The sequence below is a fragment of the Danio rerio genome, chromosome 17 (genome assembly GCF_049306965.1).
Source record: "Danio rerio strain Tuebingen ecotype United States chromosome 17, GRCz12tu, whole genome shotgun sequence".
Classification (NCBI taxonomy): domain Eukaryota; kingdom Metazoa; phylum Chordata; class Actinopteri; order Cypriniformes; family Danionidae; genus Danio; species Danio rerio.
This window is the reverse complement of record NC_133192.1, coordinates 18,519,242-18,543,971: the sequence shown is the minus strand read 5'-3', so window position 1 is coordinate 18,543,971 and position 24,730 is coordinate 18,519,242. Positions and strand designations below refer to the sequence as shown.

Sequence of the window (24,730 nt, the reverse complement as noted above, 5' to 3'; positions counted from 1 at the left end):
CTATTAGTTCTTAAGCTTCTGTTATGAGACCTGCATTTTTAAGTGCTCTGAGATTATTACCTGCATATGGCAGGAGAATCTGTGCACAAAGTCTTTGATACAGTTGGATTTATGCACCGTTTTGTCGTTTTTGCTTTGAAAATGTAATTGTTTCCATTGTTCTGCTCGTATTACGATGTTTTGAAACTGTGATAAGAAATAGTATTACATTTACAGACCCAAATTTCCATTATGCAGTAGGTTACAGTGCAATAGGTGTTGTTTTTTTAAATCTCTGATCAAATAGACATGATCAGTTATCTGAACTATGTTAGTGATGGCAGATTGCAAGCTTCGTGTTGGTCACAACACATTTGTATCAGTGTCGAAGAAGGCTAAAGGTATTTTTTTTTCTCAGGAACTAGTGATAACTGCATGCTGGTAGGTACATAACACAATTTCCCAAGAGCAAGAGATTTTGAGGGATGTGGAGCATCGCTCCACATTATAGCATGCTCTGAGGTGAATCCAAAACGCCTCACTGCTATCCTCTGTGACTACTCAACTCCTCAGATGTGTTGCATCATAAAATATATTGCTTTCTTGTATATTAACTTTGATTCTGACTAAAGGTGAAGCGTGTGATTATTGCATCAATGCTGTTACCAAAGGGAACTGCAAAAATAATTCTTCTTTGCTTTGCTTCTGCCATTGGTTTAAAGAGGATATACTGCAGGCCTTTTTGTGCTTTACATATGCAGACTGATCCCAAAAGTCATGTAGCTGTTTTACTCTTTTGTCAGTTTAGTGGCTAATTCATATGAGTTCAGGTGTACAAAAGTCTACAATTTTTAAAAGGAGGAGTGGAACCAAACCCTACCACTAATTGAGCAAAATCATGCTAAAATATACCAATGAGATCATACAAATTCATATGAGTTTACTAAATCCAAAAGTTACAAATTGGAGTGAGATAGCGTCAATAATTCTGCATAAGTGGATTTAAAATCCTCCTGCAGTAAAGTCACTACTTTTTCTACCGTAAAACAGATTTTTTATAAACAGAATTTTTTTTCTTCTTACAATGAGAGCATATGTAAGTATGCATAACTGCAATTCATTAATTTTCTTTTTGGCTTAGTCCCTTTATTAATCCGGGGTCGCCACAGCGGAATGAACCGCCAACTTATCCAGCAAGTTTTTATGCAGCGAATGCCCTTCCAGCCGCAACCCAACTCTGGGAAATATCCACACACACACACACACACACACACACACACACACTACGGACAATTTAGCCTACCCAATTCACCTGTACCGCATGTCTTTGGACTGTGGGGGAAACCGGAGCACCCGGAGGAAACCCACGCGAACACAGGCAGAACATGCAAACTCCACACAGAACGCCAACTGAGCAGAGGCTCGAACCAGCGACCCAGCGACCTTCTTGCTGTGAGGCGACAGCACTACCTACTGCGCCACTGCTTCGCCCCGCAATTCATGTTGTAAAAGTACATTTTTGAGTGGCGAGTTGCTTTTTTTAATGGATTCAGAATTTGACTAAAGCAACAATCATGATAGACTTTGAGTGCATCAAATGATACAGCGGTCATAATTAGAAGTGTAATGATATACAAGTCATAATTCCATATGTATCTCAGTACTGTTCTCACAATCATGATACTTTAAATGCAATATAATGATTTAATGCACCACATTCACTTTGCGGAGGTTCACCCTAGCCAATGCTGCTTAAGTCAGTGATTGTTGTCACTTTTAGTTTACAAAAACATGCATGCAAGTTATAATTACCTGCAGCTCCTGATGCTGCATTGAGGCCTTATAAAGCTAAACTATTTCTGTGTGCAACAAATGAAACATAATTGGTTCATTATTATTATTATTATTATTATTATTATTATTATTATTATTATTATTAATTATTATTATTATTGATGTAGTAATGATTTATCACTTGTTATTTACAACCTGAGGATGTACACTGAATTAATGTATGTCTTATTGCCTCTCTATGGTAAACATGCTGTATATCTAAAGTGTCAACTCGCGTCTGACAGTGAATAACACTATCTAAAAAAAACAAACTGACTCTTGAATAAAACAAGCTCAATGTCCTAAATCTTATCTTTTACATCAGTAATATGCATTGTCGCTTTGTAATATCTCAATATTACAATGTATTGTTCCCCCCCTTATCAGAAGATTTAAGACTAGTCTTAAGTGTTAGTTTTACATCCATAGTCACATCACACTTTGCTGCATTTTTTCTAAACAAAACAGCATAGTTCAACATAAAATGCAAATCGACAGGTTCACCAAACTTGAACCATTGAAATACTGCAAAATGTGAAAAAAAACAAGCTTGCATTTCAATTTTCCTGCATTAACATCAATATAAATGGGTCAGTGGATCATAATGTACACCTCTGATTGCCATTGTGTCAGTAGATATGACTGTGATTGGGTAATGCAAAAACACTCACTGGAGCATTTGCCAAGTCTTTTTGCTTTTGTTAATATCCTGTTATTGCAGTTTTAACTGATGATGCTCATGATTTTGTTTTGAACATGCTTATGATACAGTATGATATGAGCTTATATGATACAGCATGATATGAAAAGCTCCACACACTAGTTGACAGGATTGGTTGCATGCTTGTGACAATAGAGGGATGGAGTTTTTAAAAACACTTTTACACGTGGATTATCTTTAAACCTATTAAAAACAATAGATAAACATTCAAACAACGTTAACTTCATTTTCACCACAGGGTGTTTTAAAAAAAGCTATCCGCCTGCCTTTTATTAAGCAGATAAATCCATTTATATTGTTTCAGTCAAACCAATAAGAATACTGTCTTTGAGTGGTATCCAGACCTTTTATGAGTTTAAGCTATTTAATCACAGGGTTTTGCTTTGATTTTTGTGGTAAAATGGTCACAAAATAAGCTTAACAATTTAGTTAATTTTTTTTTTGTTAAGGCTTATGTTTTGTTTTTAATGTAATATTCAATAAGATCTGCACCAAACCTCTGCTTTCTCTTTTCTTGTAATTGCTAGAATGAATTGAACTCTTACTTGGCATGCAGTAATTTTAGTATAAAATTCAATGTATCTGGGTTTTTTACCTTTTCACACTGAAAGCAAAGGTTTGGTCAGAGACCATTCAGGTTGGAATTAACATGTCCTGACCGTCATTCTCAGGCAAAGGACCAGAGACACTGTATGCCGGACAAAAACTCAATGATAATGAATGGCATACTGTGCGCGTGATCCGGAGGGGCAAAAGCTACAAGCTAACGGTTGACGATGACGTAGCAGAAGGTACTATCCTTGGTCCTCAATCTGAAAGACAAGCACAATTCTTGATGGGTTATTAGATTCATATAATTGAAGCACTTGATGGAAGACAACTAAAGAAGTAACTGTGTGAAGGTTGCTAGTTTTTAAAGATTTTGTGGTTTTGATAAACTGTAGGCCATTTTTGGCAATTGCTTAGCCGAACTCAAGTGTTTCACAGCAATAAAAAACATAGTTTTAGTTCAGGTTCATTGCTGCGCTGGCTTAAGTAGGACTGACTTTGTGTAGCCAATAGTTGAAGTGTCTGACTCAGTGCTTGAATAAGGGTTTTGATGGTACAAACAGCATTTTTTCTGCCTGTACAGCAGTGCATTATTGTTTAAGGGTGTAGTATAGCAGCATTTTTTTCTTGTTTTCCTTTCCAACCTGCTGTGGTTTGTAGGTCAGATGGTGGGCGATCACACCCGGTTAGAGTTCCACAACATCGAGACTGGTGTGATGACTGAGCGCCGCTTCGTCTCCATGATCCCCTCCAGCTTCATCGGTCACCTGCAGAGCCTGAAGTTCAACGGCCTGCTGTACATCGACCTGTGCAAGAACGGTGACATCGACTTCTGCGAACTCAACGCTCGCTTTGGCATGCGCTCCATCATCGCAGACCCTGTGACGTTCAAGTCAAAGAACAGTTACTTGAGTCTTGCCACCTTGCAGGCTTATACCTCCATGCACCTTTTCTTCCAGTTCAAGACGACCTCTGCGGATGGATTCATCCTCTTCAACAGCGGGGACGGAAGTGATTTCATCGCTGTGGAGCTGGTGAAAGGGTAAGTACGTTGAAGAAAAAGTAACCACTTTAAGTTATGGATTTTACCTTGACAGTTGAGGAAAAGACATGCTGATGTAATGTATTTTTATGGATCTTCTCAGCATTCAATAGTTGAAGTAAGCTGGAAATTTGATCTAAACTAAACTAAAATTAATTTAGTGTGCCAAACTGTATTTTAAGTAAATTTACTTTAATTTTTTTTTTCAATTTACAGTAATTAAAGGTAAAATAATTTATTTAATGCATTGTTTGGGTAAGAGCAAACAAACCATACAAATTAAAAATAAATAATCCATCATAAATTAAATGTTGTCTTGGACAAAAATAAGACAATTTTAAACTTTGTTAAACCAAATTTTGAGCATTTTTTTCCCACTATAATACATTTCACCACTAAAATTGTTCAGTAATTGTTTTATTTTTAATATTAAATCAACCAATACATTTCATGATTTTCAGTATTCATTAGTAAAAATAACTTTATGTATTTTTGAAGTAACAAAGTTTAAGATTTATTTGCAAAACAGGACAGCATGAATAGCATATATAAATAGCATAAAAAAAACAAGTGTAATGATGAAAACTAAAAGAAAAGGTTTTCATAAAGCATACTAACTCTAAAGAATGCTAACTGGGTTTTCAAATTATTTATTAGTTATTTATGTTTTTGTATATTTGTTATTGGCACTTAATCAGAAATATCATTTGTATTATAATAAGCCAAAAATGATTAATGATTAACCCGTACTCAGTTTGCCATATCTTGACCTATATAAGCTGAGACGGCAACTTTTATTACTTTTATTACTTTTTTTTTAAAGAAGAGAAATGGGAACAACTCATTGAGAACAGTAATCACTCATTGATTTGTTTATATAAACAAATAGAAAGAGTCAGAGAATTAGGGGTTTAAGCACATACTGGACTGAGTAGATGAACAATTATTGTAAAAAAAAAAAAAAAAAAAAGTTGAACTTTCCATTTTGGATGGCTGTAACAGGCACATTTACTAAAAGAGAGTGTCTTTTGGGACCTGCATGCCTGTTGACATGTAAAGAAAACTCAAAACTTCAATTTGTTGTACTCATGTTACATGATTGTAAACAAGTGTGCAAACTTTTGTAGGCATCACACAATAGGTGGCGCTATAATAGTAGAAAGGGTCTCTGAAAAACAGTAGTTTTAGTAGGTCTTTATGCTTATTTCAGTGGTTCAGTTACCATTTTAGCCACTAGATGGCGGCACAAGACCACTTATTGCTGCTGCCTATGCTATCCACAGCAAAAAAAAAAAAAAAAAAAGCTGATTTTACACAGCTTCTCACAAACACACTTAATCTACAAATCATATGGTGATTTGACCTTTCTGGGCAGCTTTTCTCAAAGACATCTCCTGTCAATAAAACAGTTTATTAAATAATTTATATCACATCACTTATATACATTATTATATCTATTTATATAATAGTTTAGCCATAAAAAAATTGCCTGTGTGTTAACATTGTCCATTAAGGATGGGTTTTAATCAGCCATAAATTCTGACTTGATCAGCATTAAAAGTTCTTTAATGCTTGAACCCCCATTATGCCGCTTGCAGCTTTAATTTAATATGTTATTTCTACTTTCTCATTAATCTGACCTTCTCTTTCCCATCTTTTAGGTATATACATTATGTGTTTAATCTCGGCAACGGGCCCAATGTAATCAAAGGCAACAGTGAACGAGCTCTCCATGACAACCAGTGGCATAATGTTGTCATCACAAGAGACAACAGTAACGTCCACACACTCAAAGTCGATGCCAAGGCAGTGAGTCAGGTCGTCAATGGCGCTAAAAATCTGGACCTTAAAGGTACGTAAACAAATATGCTTACAATTACATAATTTACGAAAAACTGAAACCTTTCTCTTTGCACTTTTGAATACTTTCAACGTTGTAAAGTTTATTCATTTACTCATGGGACCATGAATATCACTAAAAGCGATGTAATAGAATCAGGGGGAGGCCATGCCAGCCTGTCTCTGGTTCCCGAGGCTCTGCACTGGGTTGTGGAAATTAAACCAAAACAAACGATTACAGTTGGCTAAGGCTGGTATTAAAAATTCAGGAATGTTTAAACTGCCAGAGCCACGGAAAACGTTAAAAAAGTTAAATAAAACATTTAATAAGCATGGCCATCCCAGTAGGTGGCGACTTCCTCTCTTCGGAAAACTAGTTTTTCAGTCCGGTTGTCCACAATGTATGCTAAGAATGCCAGCAATGATCAATCAATAACAATTAACTGTCGATAATCCTTGAAATCAATACACCTTATTAATGGTTGATTAAGGGATCAGTCCATCCAAAAATGACAATTCTTTTAATAATTACTCACCTTCATGGCGTCACAATCCCTTGAGACATTTATTTATCTTCAGTACACAAATTAAGACACTTAAGATGAAATCTGAGAGCTCCCTCATCCTCCATAGACTAAAACGGTGAAAGGATGTTAAAGTAAAAACATTGTAAACCAAAAATATTGTAAACCTTTCATGTGACTTGAATGGTTCATCTGTAATCATACGAAGCTCCAAGAACACATTTGTGTGGTAAAACAAACTCTAAATAAGACTCCTTTTACTATTGTCTTCTCTGACAGGGTCTAATATGGAACACGAACGCAAACTGGCTGCCATGTTATTTGTTGAACAGTGTAACACAGGCTACTTTTTCTGGTTGGTGGACATGGTTTACAATTGAGGTGTCCGCTTACCCCCGTTCTGCCAGGTTCTGTCAACAAATGAATGCGAGTTGCAGTTTTACAATTCTGGTAATAAGCAGATGCGTTTATCGACCACAAGGGGGAGCAACAGAAGAAACTTTCACAAAGTAGTTTAATTTGAAGCTTATCAATTAAACTACTCATTGATTAACGACATCCCTTGTATTTTTGCACGTAATATGTTCTACTTAATTTATTGAACTTTATATGAATATTTTATTCTTTATTCTCAAAAGAGATTTACACTTGTCAGCAACTTGCATTGTGTAAATGAAAACCCATACTTCAGTATGCTTTCAGCTGAAAAGAAAAACTCATACATTCTCATGCACGCAATCATATTGTAATTGTGAACATACGCTTTCGTGTTGTCTTTAGGTGACCTCTTCATTGCCGGATTGGGGCCCAACATGTACAACAACCTTCCGAAGCTCGTGGCCTCCAGAGAGGGCTTTAAAGGCTGCCTGGCATCCGTAGACCTGAACGGACGCCTTCCTGACCTCATAAACGACGCCCTGTTCCGCAGCGGCCAGATCGAGCGAGGATGCGAAGGTACACCCTCTAACAACTCGAGCTCCAGGAGCCCGTTCTTTCTCATGAATGCAAACAGTAGTTCCAACTCCACCTCCACCTCACTGCACCATCACTCCATCTTTCTCACCCTGCTCGTCTCATCTCTCACCCAGCCTGCTTTCTGCTGAGCACACTGGCGGATTAATAGTCTTATTGGCCACATTGGTCATGCTAGGATCAGCCAAGTCTTCGCTTATTTCAATTAATGATATTGCAGAGAAGGAGTATTTACATTGCAGTATTTTGTCATGGTGGAACTTTATGCAATTAATCTGATGTGTTTTGACCTTAAACCATTAAAAATCAAATGAGAATATGGGCAGCTATTAGGTAATTATGACCATTGTGTTGTACTTATACACTACCTTATATAGAACTTCAGATTTTTATTGTAATGTAATAATGTGCACCCTTTGTAAAGCTGCATTGAAACAATAATTATTGTGAAAAGCGCTATGCAAATAAGCTTCACTATAAATTAATTGAACAGTACTATTAGTCTGCAAGGATTTGTTAATTTGATTCAAATGACAGTAAAGGAATTTATAATATTAATACATTATATTTGTGGCACGTCATGATTTTGCCAAGTACGATATGAGCCTGCATTAATATTTATGTTGATCCTGAAACATAATTTTTGTTCAAAAATGTAATCCATACCTATTCCCTACCCCTAAATTCAACCATAAGTGGAAATGATTCCCAAGATCATACGGGAATAAAAGTTGGAAAACAGTCATGTAGAAGTGCATAAACCCAACCGTAAGCCTAAACTTAACATAAACTTTGAACTTATCACTTACTTCTGATTGGCAGATTGGAATGTTGTTCCAGGATCAACATAGATGTTAATCCAGGAACAAGCCCTGCTTGGTGAAATCAGGTTGGCGATATTTGTGAGTGTCTATTCATCAAACAATTATCAAAACATGTGCTATGGATTACACAAAAATATTAATCAGCACACCTGTTTTCACAATTGATAATGAAAATAATACAAATGCGCCAAATATCTTAAGGATCATTTAAGTCTGGAGAAATGATGCTGAAAATTAGGACTGATATTAAAAACATTTTGTATTTCTGCGATATACAGTTGAAGTCAGAATTATTAGCCTTTAAGCTGTATAGAAGTGTCTTAAAAAATATCTAGTAAAATATTATTTACTGTCATCATAGCAAAGATAAAATAAATTAGTTATTAGAAATGAGTTATTACAGCTATTATGTTTAGAAATGTGCTGAAAAAATTGTTTTTTTCAAGAATTAACAATCTTCACTGCCTGATTGATATACGATAGAAAGCGGGTCTCTGAATGTACAAGAAGATCTTAATTACATTACAACATCGATGCTGTAAAAGGAACTGTATGAAATTGAAAGAAGTCATATTAACCCTTCATTGGAAGATTATCTGTATGGGAAGAGACACTAGTTGTGCATATACCCTATTGAGCAATCAACACTGCATAGTATATAATGTAAAATTTATTAAAGTTACAAACATTAACATTTCTTTTGGTCAAATGTTTTAAACTCTCCAATGTTAAAATGTTCACACAGCCACAGACACAGTGTAGCCCTACTGAAAATTCAGCATTGCTACCACAAAAAAAATGAAATATATTTTTTTATATATTTATTATTAAAAATTATATATATATATAATTTTTTGAGGTAGCAATGCTGAATTTTCAGTGCTGAATCAAAATGTATCTGTTTTACTGTATATTTGGTCAAATAAATGAATCCTTGGTGGGGTTTTTCTAAATTAAAAATATAAAATTTTGAACAATAATGTGTATATCTAACATTTTTACAGTTTTAAAGTGAAGGAAGTTGAGATCTGTAATTTAAAGAGTTTTGAGAATATATATTTTAAATGGGAGTGAAAAATATGTATGAAATAATGACATAAAAGTCTGTGTATTTGAATTTTACTATACTACACTTGTTATTTGATTTCAGAATAATAGTACACCTACTACATCAGCAGAACAAACTAGACAAAGATTATCTTACAACATTACCTTCTAATAAAAGGTTAGAAAGGCGAATATAATTTAATCATTGCGAATGATTGTATGTTAAATGCCAAACTTGTTCAAAAGATCAGAACACACATCACTTGATCCACAAAGGAATATTTCTTCACTTACTAATATTTCTTCATCGCTAATATCCATTTTTGTATGTACATGAGATTTCTGCCACATTTCTCAGTGCATGCTGTTATCTTTTGATTTTTGAACATTTAATGTGTAAGTTTGATTTTTATTTATTGAATTTTGGTTTTGTCTTTCACTTTTTTGTTCTTTGTGTTTTCTTTCTTATTTATTTGATCTGTTATAGTCTTGTTTGAGTACAACTTTGTGTTTAAACATTTTCTGGCATGTCCAAGCATCACAAAACCAATTGTCCATCATTACAGTTCCATCTTTCATAACATCCTCTGTTGTCTCGAACAAAAAGTCTCCTTTTATGTTCAGTATGTTGCGTTTACATGTTGTTGACTAATAAAATCATATCAACCTTAAACCGTTTGGTCTTTTGTTGTATCATCTTCACATTTTGTTGCTCAAGTCCATTGCATGAATGTGAAATGTCAGCATGCTTGATAATCAGATTATCAAAGACAAACGCCTCTTTTATACAAACAACAACTACAAGCCTTACAAGATGCTCAACTAATGCACATTTAATGGTTTAATGTCAAAGTGTGCACAATTTGAAAATGCTTTATGACTTTATGTAGGTGTCCGTCACTGTTGTTATGATATCTGAATAAAGCAAATGTATTTCTTTAACATTTAATTTCACATTTTCAGGACACAAGATGCCACCAGATCGTCTGATATTTCCAACTTGCTTAAATACAAACTTTTTTTAAAGACGCATCTGTTATGTTTTACAAACAGAGACCTATCCGACACCGTTTGAATTCAGTTCCTCATTTCATACATGAATAGAACAACTTTGTGTGTGTGTGTGTTTTACGTTTATCTCTCCCACACAGCATCCAAAAATGAACGTGAGTAGGTTTTTATGTTCACAGCCCAGCATGAAAGAAACATCACTCTGTACTGTTTGTGCACAGTAAACTGTATAAGCCGTGTATGGAATGGCTCCACAATGGCAACACAATTCTTGCTGGATGATTTGGCAATGAATGCGCCATTCTGTTGTAATGAAGCTTTTCATCCACCAGATGGCAGTGATGCACCTGTGCTTAGGAAGGCGAAGGCTCGATTACATGCTGCAGTGATGCAGGGGAACATTTTGTTTTTCACCGAATGCAACATCATTAAAATGTCCCCTCTTTGACTGCTTGCTTTATGCAATCTTAGCATCTTAGCAGCAGTTCTTTTTGATTCCTGTAGAATTAGTACATGTTCATTCACCACAGCTGTAACCTTGAACACTGGGAGGACCAGTCAAACGGATTTATTGAAGTAAGAAAAATATATGTTTGGTCATAACGTTCTTGTAATTAATTCAAAATATTTTAAAGTACTATTTGTGTATTGAAATTCACATAAGAGTCAATATGCGTTATATTACATGTTCAGACGTTCTGAAGATTATCAATTCAAACCCGCGAATATTGAGGAGGAAGTCCAGTTGTTTTTATCACGTGATGTTTGCCGTAAAAACTCAAAACATAAATTCACAGAGAAAGTATGTTAACATTATATTGAAACATCTGTTTATATTTTCAAAAACAATAATCACTGAGTTTTGGGATCAGAAAATGTTCAACCTGTAAACATTTTTCTACTTTAAATGAGGAAAATAAAACCAGCATAGGCTGGTTGGCTGGTTTTAGCTGGTTGACCAGCCTGGTTTTAGAGGGGTTTTGGCCATTTCCAGGCTGGTTTCCAGCCATTTCCAGCCTGGTCTTAGCTGGTCAGGCTGGAAAATGACCAGCTAAATCCAACTAAAACCAGCTTCACCAGCCTGGTTTAGGCAGGACATGGCTGGTTTTGGCTGGACTCCCAGCCTGGCTAGGCTGGTCAATCTGGTTTTAGCTGGTCATCTCCCAACCTGACCAGCTAAGACCAGGCTGGAAACGGCTGGAAACCAGCCTGGAAAGGGCCAAAACCCCTCTAAAACCAGCCTGGTCGACCAGCTAAAACCAGCCAACCAGCCTAAGCTGGTTTAAGCTGGATTTTTCTATAGTAATGCGTTATTGATGTGACAAAAAGTTTGCGAATTTACAGTATAATGACGTACTTTGTAGAAATTCTATTAAATAAACTGCACAACCCAAAAGGAAAAAAAAAAATGCTTATCAAAATGATTAGTCTGCATAGAACAAAAACTGTTGATTTTATTTTATTTGGCATTTTGCTTTCATGAGGGAAAAATTGTAATGGATATGACACTTTTCCATTATGAATGTGACAGATGTGAAATTGGCACTTGTGTGATTTTTGTAAATCAAATATAATTGTTTGAAAGCACTGACATTTTTGATTATTTTTAAACTACTAGAAAATACTGGCTTACATAAAAATTGTAGAAACGGTTTCTCTATTTTGGTAAAAACTAAATATTTTTCATGGCAAGGTTGACATTTGCATGGAATCACTCGTGTATATATATATTTCTAACGTGAAACACTTGTCAAATATTAAATATTTAGCTACTCGTATCTTACCTCAAACTTTTTTCATTATTAATAATTGAAGCTGGAATATATATTTGAAAGGTAAAGCCGCTCTCTTTGATTTCTTTTAGTCAATTTCTCTGTCATATTATTGACTTTAGCCCTTCTCACACATAGCCTACATATTTTTGCAGAAAATTACAAGTAAATTGCTGTATGAACAGGTTCTTTTTAAAATACAGCAAAATTAAACAATCTATCTGGAATGGGAACTACCTCCAAAGTGCTGAAATTCTGCTGTGAGCTTACAGAGATGTGTTTTATTTTTCTTTATTTATCAGCCCAGTAATTTTACATCAGTTACAGCCATTATTGTTGGAAATCACTATGTGAAAAAACACGAGAAAGGGTTGATGAGCACTAAGTCTCACCTTTTTATTTTGATTGACTTGATCTTATTTATGTTTACATTAGCCCTTTTAAAACGGTAATTGTAGTATTTTGCTGTAAAATTACTAGGATGATTTTACCAGTAAATTTAAAAAGATGCTGTGCGCACATATTGGAGGTCCTGCTATATTAATGTTGCAGCCAGGATCCAGGAACTGTTGATCCCCTTGAAGGAAATCAACACAAGATGCATGGGGTTGGGGTCAGCTCTTTAATAGTGAGAAATAGTTTTTTCTGATCTCCATCTTAATTATTAATATTAGTAGTTTATATAATAAAATGCATCCAATATATACAGTATGAACCATGCCGATAATGGTTCCATTGTGAATGCATAATCACGCCAATCAGTCTCAGGAAAAAAAAAAAAAATCAACAGTCTGAAACAAGCAGATCTAGAGGCATTGCAAGTGTTCACAAGACACTTTTCTTGTAAATTGGTGTTTGTTTCTAAATATAGTCTAAAATTAAAGTAAAATTAAACACAGTTAGAACTCGGAGATTACTTTAGTAAAGAATACACTAAATATTCCTCAAAACACAGAAAATTCATTAAGTTTTAATAATAAATTTAAATATAATTTAAATAAGTACATATATTTGATTCACTGAAACATGTATTACACTTACTAACAATACCGAACAATTGTCATTGTCAATACCCTGATTGTCATTGTATAATTCGCACTCTAGTTGCAACTTCATTCTGGAAACATGCTGGAACAAACCCCTCAGCAGTTTTTTATGAGGACTTTATGCACATGATTCCTTCAAGGCAATTTGCAAGTAATTTTCATTTTAAAAAACTGTGTGGAAGGTGCTATTGATGAGCCTTGATGAACAGTTTTCAACCTGCTGCTGAAACAGAAAACAAGTTGTGCAAAACAGTCTCAGGTCTGTACGTAGGCCTACTGTATGTGCTTGCTTCATGCAACAAGATCCTAAGCTAGATTTTAACAGACTTTAAAACTCTGTAAACACAACTAAAGCAATCACAAATCACAGCCAGAGAGCATGGGCCATGCTACAAGCTATCACTCTGCACTCACAAATAAATGAAGTAAATCATGTAATTCATAAATATTAAATCTTTTAACTTGATTAAAAATACATACTGTAGGCCGCTGGCTGACTCTAATACAATCTTTATCATGTAATACACTTGTTTGTTCATAGTTTTACACTTATGCTTCCTTTACTTTTCAACATCTCTAAGGTACGCTATCCGTTGTTATTTAGCTATAAAGGAAGCTGATGTTCAAACTGACATTAGCCACTTTTAATATTTAATAAGCCTAAAATCAGTACCTGAGATTATCATTGCAGTTTGGATGCTCTTCCAGTCCTGAATCATTATGGTTTTGGATCTAGTTTAGAAGTTAAAGTTTTCAAACGATAGGTCACCCTAAAATAAATTACTATCCTAAGGCCATTCAAGATATCGGTGACTTTTTTCATCTTTATTTAAAATTATTAAAGAGGTTTGTAGCTGGAATCGTGATACTTGTTGCTTCATAAAATGCAAGTCAATAGTTAGGCCTACCAAACATTTAATAAAAAAAACAACTACAACAACAAAAAAGCAAGACGAAATTGAATACTCTCAGCTTCTATAAAATGTTAAGGTCTTAAAGGTGCAGTAGGTGATCCACCAAAATGCTAACTGCTTAGCATATTATCTTTGGACGGCGGGGAGAGACTGTGATTCAAAGCCACACCCCCTGAAATCGCGCGCGCACCGCGTCACAACAGCAGACAGACAACCCACTAGTTCATGTCATTCCCAGTTAGTGTTTAGCCAGCGGTGTGCAGGAATTACATTTATTACTTAGCCACACTTACATGCTATTTCAGAGCGAATATTCAGAATAGCATGGTAAACAGTATAGGAAGGCTGTCATTGTTCAAAAATGACCCAATGTGAATATAAAAGCAACTTCAGCTCAATAAAGCAGGTTAGGCGGAATAGGCCTATTTAATTTGTTGTTGTTAAACTGAATATAAATCTACATTATCGATGCTGTAAAAGGACCTTATGAAACTGAAAATAATCACATCAATCTTTCACCAGGAGATTTCAGTGGCTGAACAACACGCCTGTGCATATAAGTCATTCATAACAACACAATCTAACATTAGCTTAGCCTGACTACAATAGTTTTAAAACAGAACATTACCTGTCTAACAGTAATACTTCAGCCATGGTGTCGTCCTTCCTCCAGCGTGCTAAAGTAACTCCAATATTGATTCAGGTTTTTAAAAGTTTTAATTCAGCATTTGATTTCTCCCGGTCTGTCTCGTGACCGCGTGGTGCTTATGCAGACGGGCACGTGTGAATGGCGGATCTGCGTGAACAGATGCGCAGAAGTCCGAATCTACATTTGATGACAGACAGTCTTAGCTGCTTATCGGAATTATGGAAGATGTCGGTCTGACAATATTTAATTGGATGAACATTTTTTAGTTTTATGCTTTATCCAGAATTTAAAAATACATATAAACACATTTAGATCATTTACTGTAATCATTACTATTGGACTGTGAAGAGACTTTCAACCAGCACAACAAAAAATGTTTCTGAAGACAATCACATAGTTATAAACATAGTTTACAACATTAGTAGCTTTAATTCTTGCCAAACAATGTTAAGTGCATTGAGTAGAAACTTTAGCTTGTCGGATAATGTCATACTTTTTTGTTAATGTCTTTTCAGATGCCTTTAATCACGTGACACAGTAACATATTTCATCTGCAGATTTAACTTCTTTAAACTTTGATATCCTAAGCAAATCAGTATTCATCATGGAAGACTGGTCTTTCTCAGTGTCAACGGCAGTTACAGCCCTGTATTGTGCATCTTTTTTTATGTTTGTTTGTTTGCTGTCAGCGCAGAGAACACTAGAATAGAGTATGCAAATGAAACCTGATTTTTTTTCTGCATGTTTATTGGCTGATTATATTTAAACTGTAAATGAGTTCATTTGTCAGGCATACTGCAGTTTCAGTTTCATCTTGATTTGCATCCAAAGACTCTCACTGAGTGGCATTACACTTTATTATGTTTTTCCCTCATCCATTCACACCGAATCAGTTTCATCGCTGTTACTATGATTATGTTTATAAGCCATGATGCGCGGTAACTGAAAGAGTGCAAACCCTTCCTAAGAATGGTAAAGCATGTCTTGTTAGTAAAGCCATTGCTTTATTAACGGACGCCATCAACCACGTTTCTTACCTGTTTGATTGTTTTCGCTTTTCTGTTTCTTGCTTAACAAAGTTGGTTTCACCAAAGCAGATCTAAAAGGTATATAAGGTTCAATTCCATTCTGAGCTCGGCTGAAAGCTGCTGTTTGTCTTGTGCCGGTTTGTTTTTGTACTCTTCCCGAAACCCAGACATAAAGCGGACACTAGCTGGTTCACTGTAACAATGTCTTGGTATAAAATGGTTCACTTCTTTCCAAAAGACAATGCCCTTGCGTTTTCACTGAAGGTCATGAGACTTGCAAAGTGAGGAGAAAAGTAATGATTGCAACTGAGAGTCTGCATTAATAAAACATGAGTCCTCCTGTATAATTAACTCCCCTCGTCCTGTTTTGCTGTATCTCGTCTTGTGTATTTTTTTCTTCTTCTTTTTCCTTTTTTTGACGCTAACAACGTTCAACTGAGAGAGGAAACTGGCTTAGGAGAATCCATTAAATATCTCACCATGGGTTACTTCTCGTCTGTCTTTAGACGAACCGAACAGCAATATGATTAGCAAAATAATTAATAGAATTAGCATGAAAATCCATCTGGGATTGTCAGCGCGCTACCGTCGACTTTAAACTTTGCTTGCATCCCACCGAGTACGCAAAAGCAGACAGATGTGATTTCCACTGCAGAATCACAAATAAGAGTGCTTGCTGTTGAGGCGAATATCATCACAGCAGGTGAATAGTTTTTATGAGATCACTAATTTTCCTGTTTCGTTTGTTTACTTCTTCTCAGTAGTTTTGGGGCATTTTGGTTATGCAGTACATACTGACCGAAATTTCAACAATGTCTACAGTATGGTTTACAAGTGTGTTCATTAACCAATTTAAAGGGATAGTTCACTCAAAGAAGAAAATGTCCTTAATTTATATCTCACTCATAAGGCTTTAAACTTTTGTGAGTTTCTTTCTTCTGTTGAAAACAAAAAAGAAATGCTGAAGAATGCTGGTTGCTGGCACCAGTCGACTTCCATAGAAAAAAATAAACACTGTGGATGTCAATGGTACCAGCAAACTTATTTGTGTTCAACAGAGGAAAGAAACTCAAATATGCCAAATGGCAGATATTTCATTTTGGAGTGAACTATCCATGCCGAAAAAACTGACAACTGTGTTTTAAAACATTTTAGTGTGTTAGTGGATTCAAATCGATCTGCTCATCATAGATCATGTTGGAAACAAGATATATTTAATGTATTGTTACAAAATATTTCTAGTACAAATAATAATCATATAATAAGTAATGCATACACATTGTAAATGATAAGTTAATACATTCAGTCCCATATTAAAATGTAAGTTTCATTTTAGATTTTTTTACAGTGTGTACTGTATGTTACAACTGAGCTTTACAAAAACATTTTAAAGAGCTTTAATAATTATAACTGAATTATATATATAATTGTAATGACATTTAGGAAAAATGATAAACCTCAGTTTGAAGAATACATTTTACATTTACATTTACTTAAATAGGTCATTTCTTCTAAATGTTCAGTTTTTCTTTTTTTCACCAGTTCACTAAACTGATTAAAAAAAAAAAGTGTATAAAAAATAAGTAAATATAGTATATTGAGTATGATATGTACATTGAAACTTAGTTTAAGTGAGATTTCATTAAGAAATGGTGCATTAATTTGATTATAAGTGACGTTGAATAAACAACATAGATGTTTTCAGTGATACATTTATGATAAGGGCGACAAAGTTCAGTAGTTAGCACTGCCGCTTCCCAGCAATAAGATCACTGCATCTCAGCTGGGTCAGTTGGCATTTCTGTGTGGAGTTTGCAGGTTCTACCCATTTTCATGAGGGTTTCCTCCTGGTGCTCTGGTTCTCCCCACTGTCCAAAGACATGCGGTATAGGTGTATTGAATAAACTAAATTGGCTGTAGTATGTGGATGTTTCCCAGTACTGGGTTGCAGCTGGAAGGGCATCCGCTGTGTAAACATATGCAGGATAAATTGGCGGTTCATTCCGCTGTGGCGACTCCTGATGAATAAAGGAATTAAGTTGAAGGAAAATGAACAAATTCATTTTCTGATAAATTTTACAAATAGTTGCGAAGAAATGACAAGCAACATTTAATAAACATTTTAAAGTCTAAAAGATTATTATTGTAAATTGTACTTTTCCATTAGGAAGAAATTAAACTTTAAAATATATTTAAAAACTTTCTACTTCTGTAAATATTTGAATACTAGGAACAAGACGATGTACTGCATAACATCAATGATGCTTCTCAACACTATTGAACTAGTGTTCCTTTCATCAAATCACTGAAACCAAATGTCAGAACAAAAATCTATACAAACTCATCAACCAAATCCAGTCTGAATGTAAAGGCCAGTTAATGCAACGTTTGACCTTATACTAAATAAATATTTGAATAAACCAGTATGATGTGAATGGAAGAAATCTCAGAGAACTGTCTTGTCATATACTCATACAGTATACATATATACTCACTGTGACGATTCTCTCAAATTTCCCAATTCACATCATATTAGCAGTTTTAAACCTGGACAAACTGGGGTGAATCATTTTATGTTGAACTTCCACACAGTACTGAAGTTGCACTTTTTACGTTGCACAGTAAATGCGCTTTTTAGCCTCCCTTTTGTTCGACTACAATTTCTGTTTGTGGTTAACCTCTTGTTTTTCGCAGTTGTATTTCACCAGAAAACGAAATGCACTCAAAGCCAGTTTATTTGCAATTGTCTTGTTTACACGGTTGATTCAGAGGGAATGCATTCACCCTCCTGCTCTGAATTGGGTAATTAGCTCTATTGTTACTGCTGCATTCCCCTCAAAAAAAATTAAAAAATAAATAAAAATAAAAAACAAACCAAAAAATAAATAAATCAAGCCCAAGTGTGCCAAAACACAAGATGTGTTTGGGACACGCTCAACTGGATTGCACGTGGCTGGTGTGCACACTATTGTTCTTAACATGTGTAACAATAGTACATATACATGTTGTCATTGACCTTCGTTCCTCTGTGCAGATGTGAGAAAGTTCATGCTTGGCCCTGTGTCTCAATCTACTTTCGTAACAAGCCATGTTGACTTTGTCTAGAGTATGATGTTTATTTACTAAACTCCAGTGGTTCATAGGGAATGCCACGTTTGTTCGACAGCTTTCGGGATGTTTTTTTGAGTACCTACTAACCCAAACTTGCATGCATATTGTTCCACACACCTGCATGGCACTTTAACAGCATGCCGGGACGTTCGGCCCCCAGTATTACATTGCTCTGCTTTGCTATCATAGGTCCTAGCACTACATGCCAAGAGGACTCCTGCGCCAACATGGGGATCTGCATCCAGCAATGGGAGAACTACACCTGCGACTGTTCAATGACTTCCTACACCGGGACACACTGTAATGACCGTAAGTCACTCTCCGTCTCGTGCCTTTCGCACATCCACTCACTTTTTACTTGTTATTTTTTTATTTGTTTTGTTTACACAGCTTTAAAAGACTCACTCTGAAAGATTAATTGAGCATACTTTAATGTACTGTTAAAAAAAAAAAAGACATCAACAGTATTTGGCTGTATAAAACTGTATACACATGCACACACACATACACACACACTGTATTCATCTTCTGAAGACTCGTTTGAAGACGACAAAGGTACGTGTTTGTTCATTTCTTTCTGATGCTGGGAGAATATGCTGTGTTTTTGTAGATTTCTATTCATTTATTTGGCTTATGTAAATATATATTTCCTTTTATTGTTTCTTTAGTCATTTATTAACCGGTAACACAGTGATTAATACATGTATTATTTTTATTACACAGTAAAAATGCTGGGTTTTTATAACACAATGTTGGGTCCAGGGTTTTGCAAAAATACTTAAGTATTAAAAAATAAAATACCAAGTTCCTTAAGTTTGTGTATCAAAATAAACTACAAAATATAGCAGTCACAACGTGTATCAAAATAAAATATAGTATGAGAGCTTGATATTTATTTGCAAACCTTTCATTAACAGGCCTTTTCGTTTAATCCCTTCACCAATATACCTAACAGCTTTTCTCTGAGCAAGTTTTAACTTTTCTGCTACTTCGTTTACCTCTACTTTTACTGTACATGAGGAGGTATAAAATTGTATGTGTTTTTTGTATATTTTGTGTACATTTCATATAGAACATCCTGTCTTGAAGATGACCTCTTACTGTTTAAACCATTTAATACAGATAAGTCGGAACAAAGTACTATAAAAGTTGATTGTGTTTTTACTCATAAGGTGGCAAGTAAAATTGCTATCATTTCTGTACAATGACTGTTCAACTTATTAATATTTTTAAATTTTTTTATTTTTTTCACAGATTTTTTATAAATCAATTTTTGCATCTGAATTGGCATATGAAAGTCGAAAGTATTGTAGGAATCACCTTTGTAGGAATCATTTTTATGTTGTTTTAACGACAAACATTTGGCATCAACAATACATCCCAAACTGCTATTATTTGTAGATTAAAAATATTTATTTTTTCAGTTTTTTCTTTAAATTGAGGAGGCATTAATGTCCAAAGCACCTTGCATTTTTATGATGACATCAGGTCGACTCCTTCAAAGATTTTACAGTATTTAAAAAATACGAGATGCTAAAGTTTTTTGATACAAAATATTTAGCTATTTTTATCAACCTTATCAAATAAAAATCTTTACCATATTTAAAATGCTGATTTGAAATACATGTATCATAAATAAGGCCCATCCCCTGTTTGGTTAATAGTGTATTAAAGCACGAGTGTATTAATAGACAATTTAAGAGTCAAGTAAAAGTTTGTCCCAACATTGGGTAATGACAAACCAGCATTTTTAGATTGTCTGTGACTGTGGTTCTGCCCAAATTTGGGTAAAATATGGTCAAATCTCAAAAAAATTTAGGTTAAATTCAGTCTATTAATTAGATTGAAAAAAATAATAATAATAAATAACCCAGTGGTAAGATTTGGGTTGAAATAACCCAGCGTTGTTGTTTTTTGTTGTATTTTACATTGCAGTTGAAGTAAAAATTATTAGCCCTCTTATGAAATTTTAATTTCATAAAAATATTTCCCAAATGCTGTTTAACGGATAATGGCTCAATATACTATTAAGTAAGCTATTTAATTGTTACCTTTGACATGATGACACTACATAATATTTTACTTTTTGTTTTGCAAGACACAAGTATTTAGCTTAAAAATGACAAATTAAAGGCTCAGCTATGTTAATTAGGCAAGTTAAGATAAGACAAGTAAATCGAGAACAGAGATTTGTTCTGTAGACCAGTGTTTCTCAACCACGTTCCTAAAGGTGCACCAACACTGCTTGTTTAAGATGTCTCCTTCGTCTGCCACACCCATTACAGGTCTTTCAGTCTCTTCTAATGAGCTGATGAATCAGGTGTGTTTGGTTGAGGAGACATAGAAAATGTGCAGAACTGATGGTCTTCCAGGGCGTGGTTGAGAAACACATCTTTAGACAGACCCAAAAAATATTTCTTAACAGGGGTAATAATATACTGACTTTAAAATGATATGTAAAAACTGCTTTTATTCCAGGCACACTAAAATAAATAAGACCTTTTCCAGAAGAAATAAATATTATAGGAAATAGTGTGAAAATGTACCTGCTTTGTTAAACAACATTTGTGAAATACAATATAATACAAATTTTACAGGTGGGCTAATAATATTGACGTCATATATACAAACCTATTAATTCTGAGATGAGTAACTTTTATTTGCCAGTGCCATTGATTGATATCTTTGCTCTATGTTATGTAAATATAAAGTCCTAAATGTCTTTAAGTAGTTAATTTATGATGCCACTTTATTGTATCACAATAACCATGAATGGTTAATTGTGGTATTTGGGTGTTGTTTTCACAGAGGTCACATTACTAAAAGATCTAATTATACCCATAACCAACAGACAGCTAGGAATATCATAAAGTCTCCTCATAACCGGCCCTGTAAAGTTCAAATCCTCCATCGCTTCACTGAACTCTTCATGGATTTAATCATATCCGATTATGTGAAATGTGCAAAATATGATCACACTCGCGTATATAATATCACACGGTCATAAAGTGCTTCTTTCTCTTTTGCACTGAAAAGGCTCTCTACATCACAGGTCATCATGTATCACTTCTGTAGAAAAAAAAACGACAACCGGAATCAATCAACAACAATGTGCACCTCCACGACCAACACTGACTCTTTATTCCTTAGTCATAATGATGCCATTCTTTCGGCACCAGCGCCACAATAAAAGGTGTTATCTTGAGCCGCTGGAGAGATAAACACAGACCCGGAGAGAGTGCGATATGACTGCGGTCGCCTTCCTCCCTCCGCCGCGACAAAAACACCGGTGACCTTCCGGAGATTGAAGACTGACACGCAGAAGAGCCGCTATACGGCAGCCCGCAGCTTTGACACCTCGTATTTTCTGTGAGAGGCAGCAGTGAATCAAAAGCATGTTAGTGAAGATAGGGACGGACTTTAATTGAATAATGCCGAGAGACTGATGTGTGTGTGTGAGTGTGTGTCAGTCTGGAAGAGTATCTGACTACTGAAAGGAAGCAGAGGACGGAGCTTTTGCTTCTATTCTTGGGGATGTAAAAGCGTAATGGTGTGGTATTCAATCTGGCGTCGTGCTATAATCAGAACTGCCTCACTTGAAGGAGTTTTGGAGACTTGTGACAGGCAATTTGCTGCACACATTTGAATACAGAAGGTTTATAACGAATTTAGTGCTCATGTTAGTTGACAAAACGGAGGATTTCTTGTGTTTGCAGAGCGAATGTCTTTGGTGAGCACTAGGTGGCAGTAATGATGTGGTTAGAAACGAAAGCAGCCGTCGATATCTGCTGTGTGCCAGAACTTCTCATGAAATTTGAATATTTGAATTATGCATTATTATATAGCACCCTCGGTTCTGAGTAAATATTTTAGGAAAATTTATTCTCACATGTTCCATGCTCGCAATTTTTGCAGATAGTTTTCTCTTTTTTTATAATGATTTGGAAACTGCAGATGGAGATGTTGCAAACTAGGAATCTTTTTAGGAAAAAGCAGATTTTGCTGTAAAAAATAATAATAAAAAAAATTATATAAGCATTTATTTATGCAAAAGGCGATGCTGGCTGCTGACTAGATGATGTCTGAATCATGTTCAGTTTCTATTACAATACATTTGTTTACATCTGATATGCAATATAATATCATCTACTAGTATAATAGAAATTAACAATAATATGTTTATATGAATGAAGAGTTTAGATGCAAAAACCTCTATCTGGAATTTTCTTATACAATTTTTCTCATTTTTTTATGTTAACAGTATGTTCAGTTTTTTTTTTTTTTTTTCATGTTAAAGGCCATGAAAATAACTTATTCTTTGACATAAAAGTAAATTTGCCTAACCCAGTCAAAGGTAGAGACGGGACGATAACCATTACTAAGGTATACCATGGGTTTTAAAACCGCCAAAATTTTCTGCTATACCATTCCAAAGGTATTTGTAAGATTAGTCTTTAAGGACCACAGTATCTCCAGCAGAGAAGATATCCAAATTCAATGATTAATTTGAATTATTTATGCTGACATGTTTACGGTTTCAAAATATTATAAATGTTTCTCAAAAAATAATAATAATAGTAATAATGTGTTCAAAGGGGAAAAAAAGGTTTATTTTTTTACTCAGACATGTAAAAAGATAACAAGCTTATCATACTCTCAGAATCTTATACCAGCCCATGCCTAAAGGAGATGGGAAAAAAAAAATCATTTTTGAATAAAATTTCAGAAAATTGCAATCATTTTATCTTTGAAAGGTCAAATCTTTTTTTTTGTTTTTAAATAATGTGCTTGTAATGCATATAATGCATTTATTAGTTGTGCTTTTTGATAAAGCTGATTTTGTTATATTTGCTTTTTGTAATATAATAGATAACCAAATTTATTTCATGCATTTATCTATAGTAAAAATGATTTTTTTTTGTCTTTTTTTAAATTAAATTTAAAATGGCCTCTAGAATATTTTGTTTTATTAATATTTGTATATATCCACGTGCATTTAAATAATAATAAAAATCTGCTTTAAAAAAAAATAAAAACATATTTTAATGTAATTTTAAAGAATAGCAGTCATTTACCTCTTTGTGGGATCACATATCATCTGGTATCTACAGGTTTTAACCGTCACAGTCTTACAGCAATTCAAAATGTTTTGATTTAGTGGCTAATTCGTATGAATACGTACAATCTAATTCGTACAATTTAGTACGATTTGCTCATCCCCCAATGATGGTTGGGTTAGGGGTGGGGTTAGGTGCCACACCTCCTTTTTAAAATCATACAATTTCGTACGAATTAGCCACTAAACTGACAAAACGTAAAATACTTCAGGCTGGTTTTAACCCTGTTTTTCTACTGCTTCTAACACTTGTTTCTTTTTAACTTATTTTTGGACACCGATATTTCGTTCCATTTTAGTATATGTGCAACAGCGCCTCCTGCAGTATAAAGCCAAAAAAGAGATGGGGTAAATGCACACAGATTTATATTCATTCAGCCAGCCCAGGGCTTCCGGTTAATTGTCGCTATACAAAATCTCTGCGTTTAAGATCTGATTTCTTTAAAAAAAACAGCGATCTTAACTGCCTAGCTGAGATGCGATAGAAAGTGAGTATCAGACCAAACAAGAAGCACTGCATTAAATTATTTTTTTTTGTACCATGTCTTTAAACATGGAAATTAATTTTACTCCAATATTTTTAATGGAATTTCTGTGCTAGCCTGTTGCTAATGACAGCGCCTGGGTAAATGATGCTTATGTCTACTAAACTGAATGTATTTTAATCACATTACAACATCAATGCTTTAAAAGGAACTTTATGAACTTGAAAAGAGTCACATAAAGCTTTCACCAGAAGTTCATCATTGGCTA

At 34.6% G+C, this 24,730-nt stretch overlaps 1 protein-coding gene across 26 annotated transcripts in view; it reads left to right on the top strand.

The window, feature by feature from the left end:
* The window catches only part of nrxn3a (neurexin 3a), a 546,951-nt gene that overhangs the window by 171,806 nt on the left and 350,415 nt on the right, over positions 1-24,730 (top strand). For 17 of the 26 annotated variants that reach the window (XR_002455904.3, XM_073927387.1, XM_021467201.3 and 14 more), the window contains 5 exons: positions 3,205-3,324; positions 3,743-4,124; positions 5,786-5,976; positions 7,268-7,441; positions 19,051-19,170. Coding sequence is in view for 25 of the 26 variants with exons in the window: in XM_073927387.1 (XP_073783488.1) it covers positions 3,205-3,324; positions 3,743-4,124; positions 5,786-5,976; positions 7,268-7,441; positions 19,051-19,170 (987 nt within the window). In the remaining variant the exon portion in view is untranslated. Of the gene's footprint in view, positions 1-3,204; positions 3,325-3,742; positions 4,125-5,785; positions 5,977-7,267; positions 7,442-10,481; positions 10,497-10,690; positions 10,918-15,801; positions 15,829-19,050; positions 19,171-24,730 lie in introns of those variants that run through there. The other 9 variants (XM_073927378.1, XM_021467192.3, XM_068214421.2 and 6 more) reach the window with 3 other exon arrangements.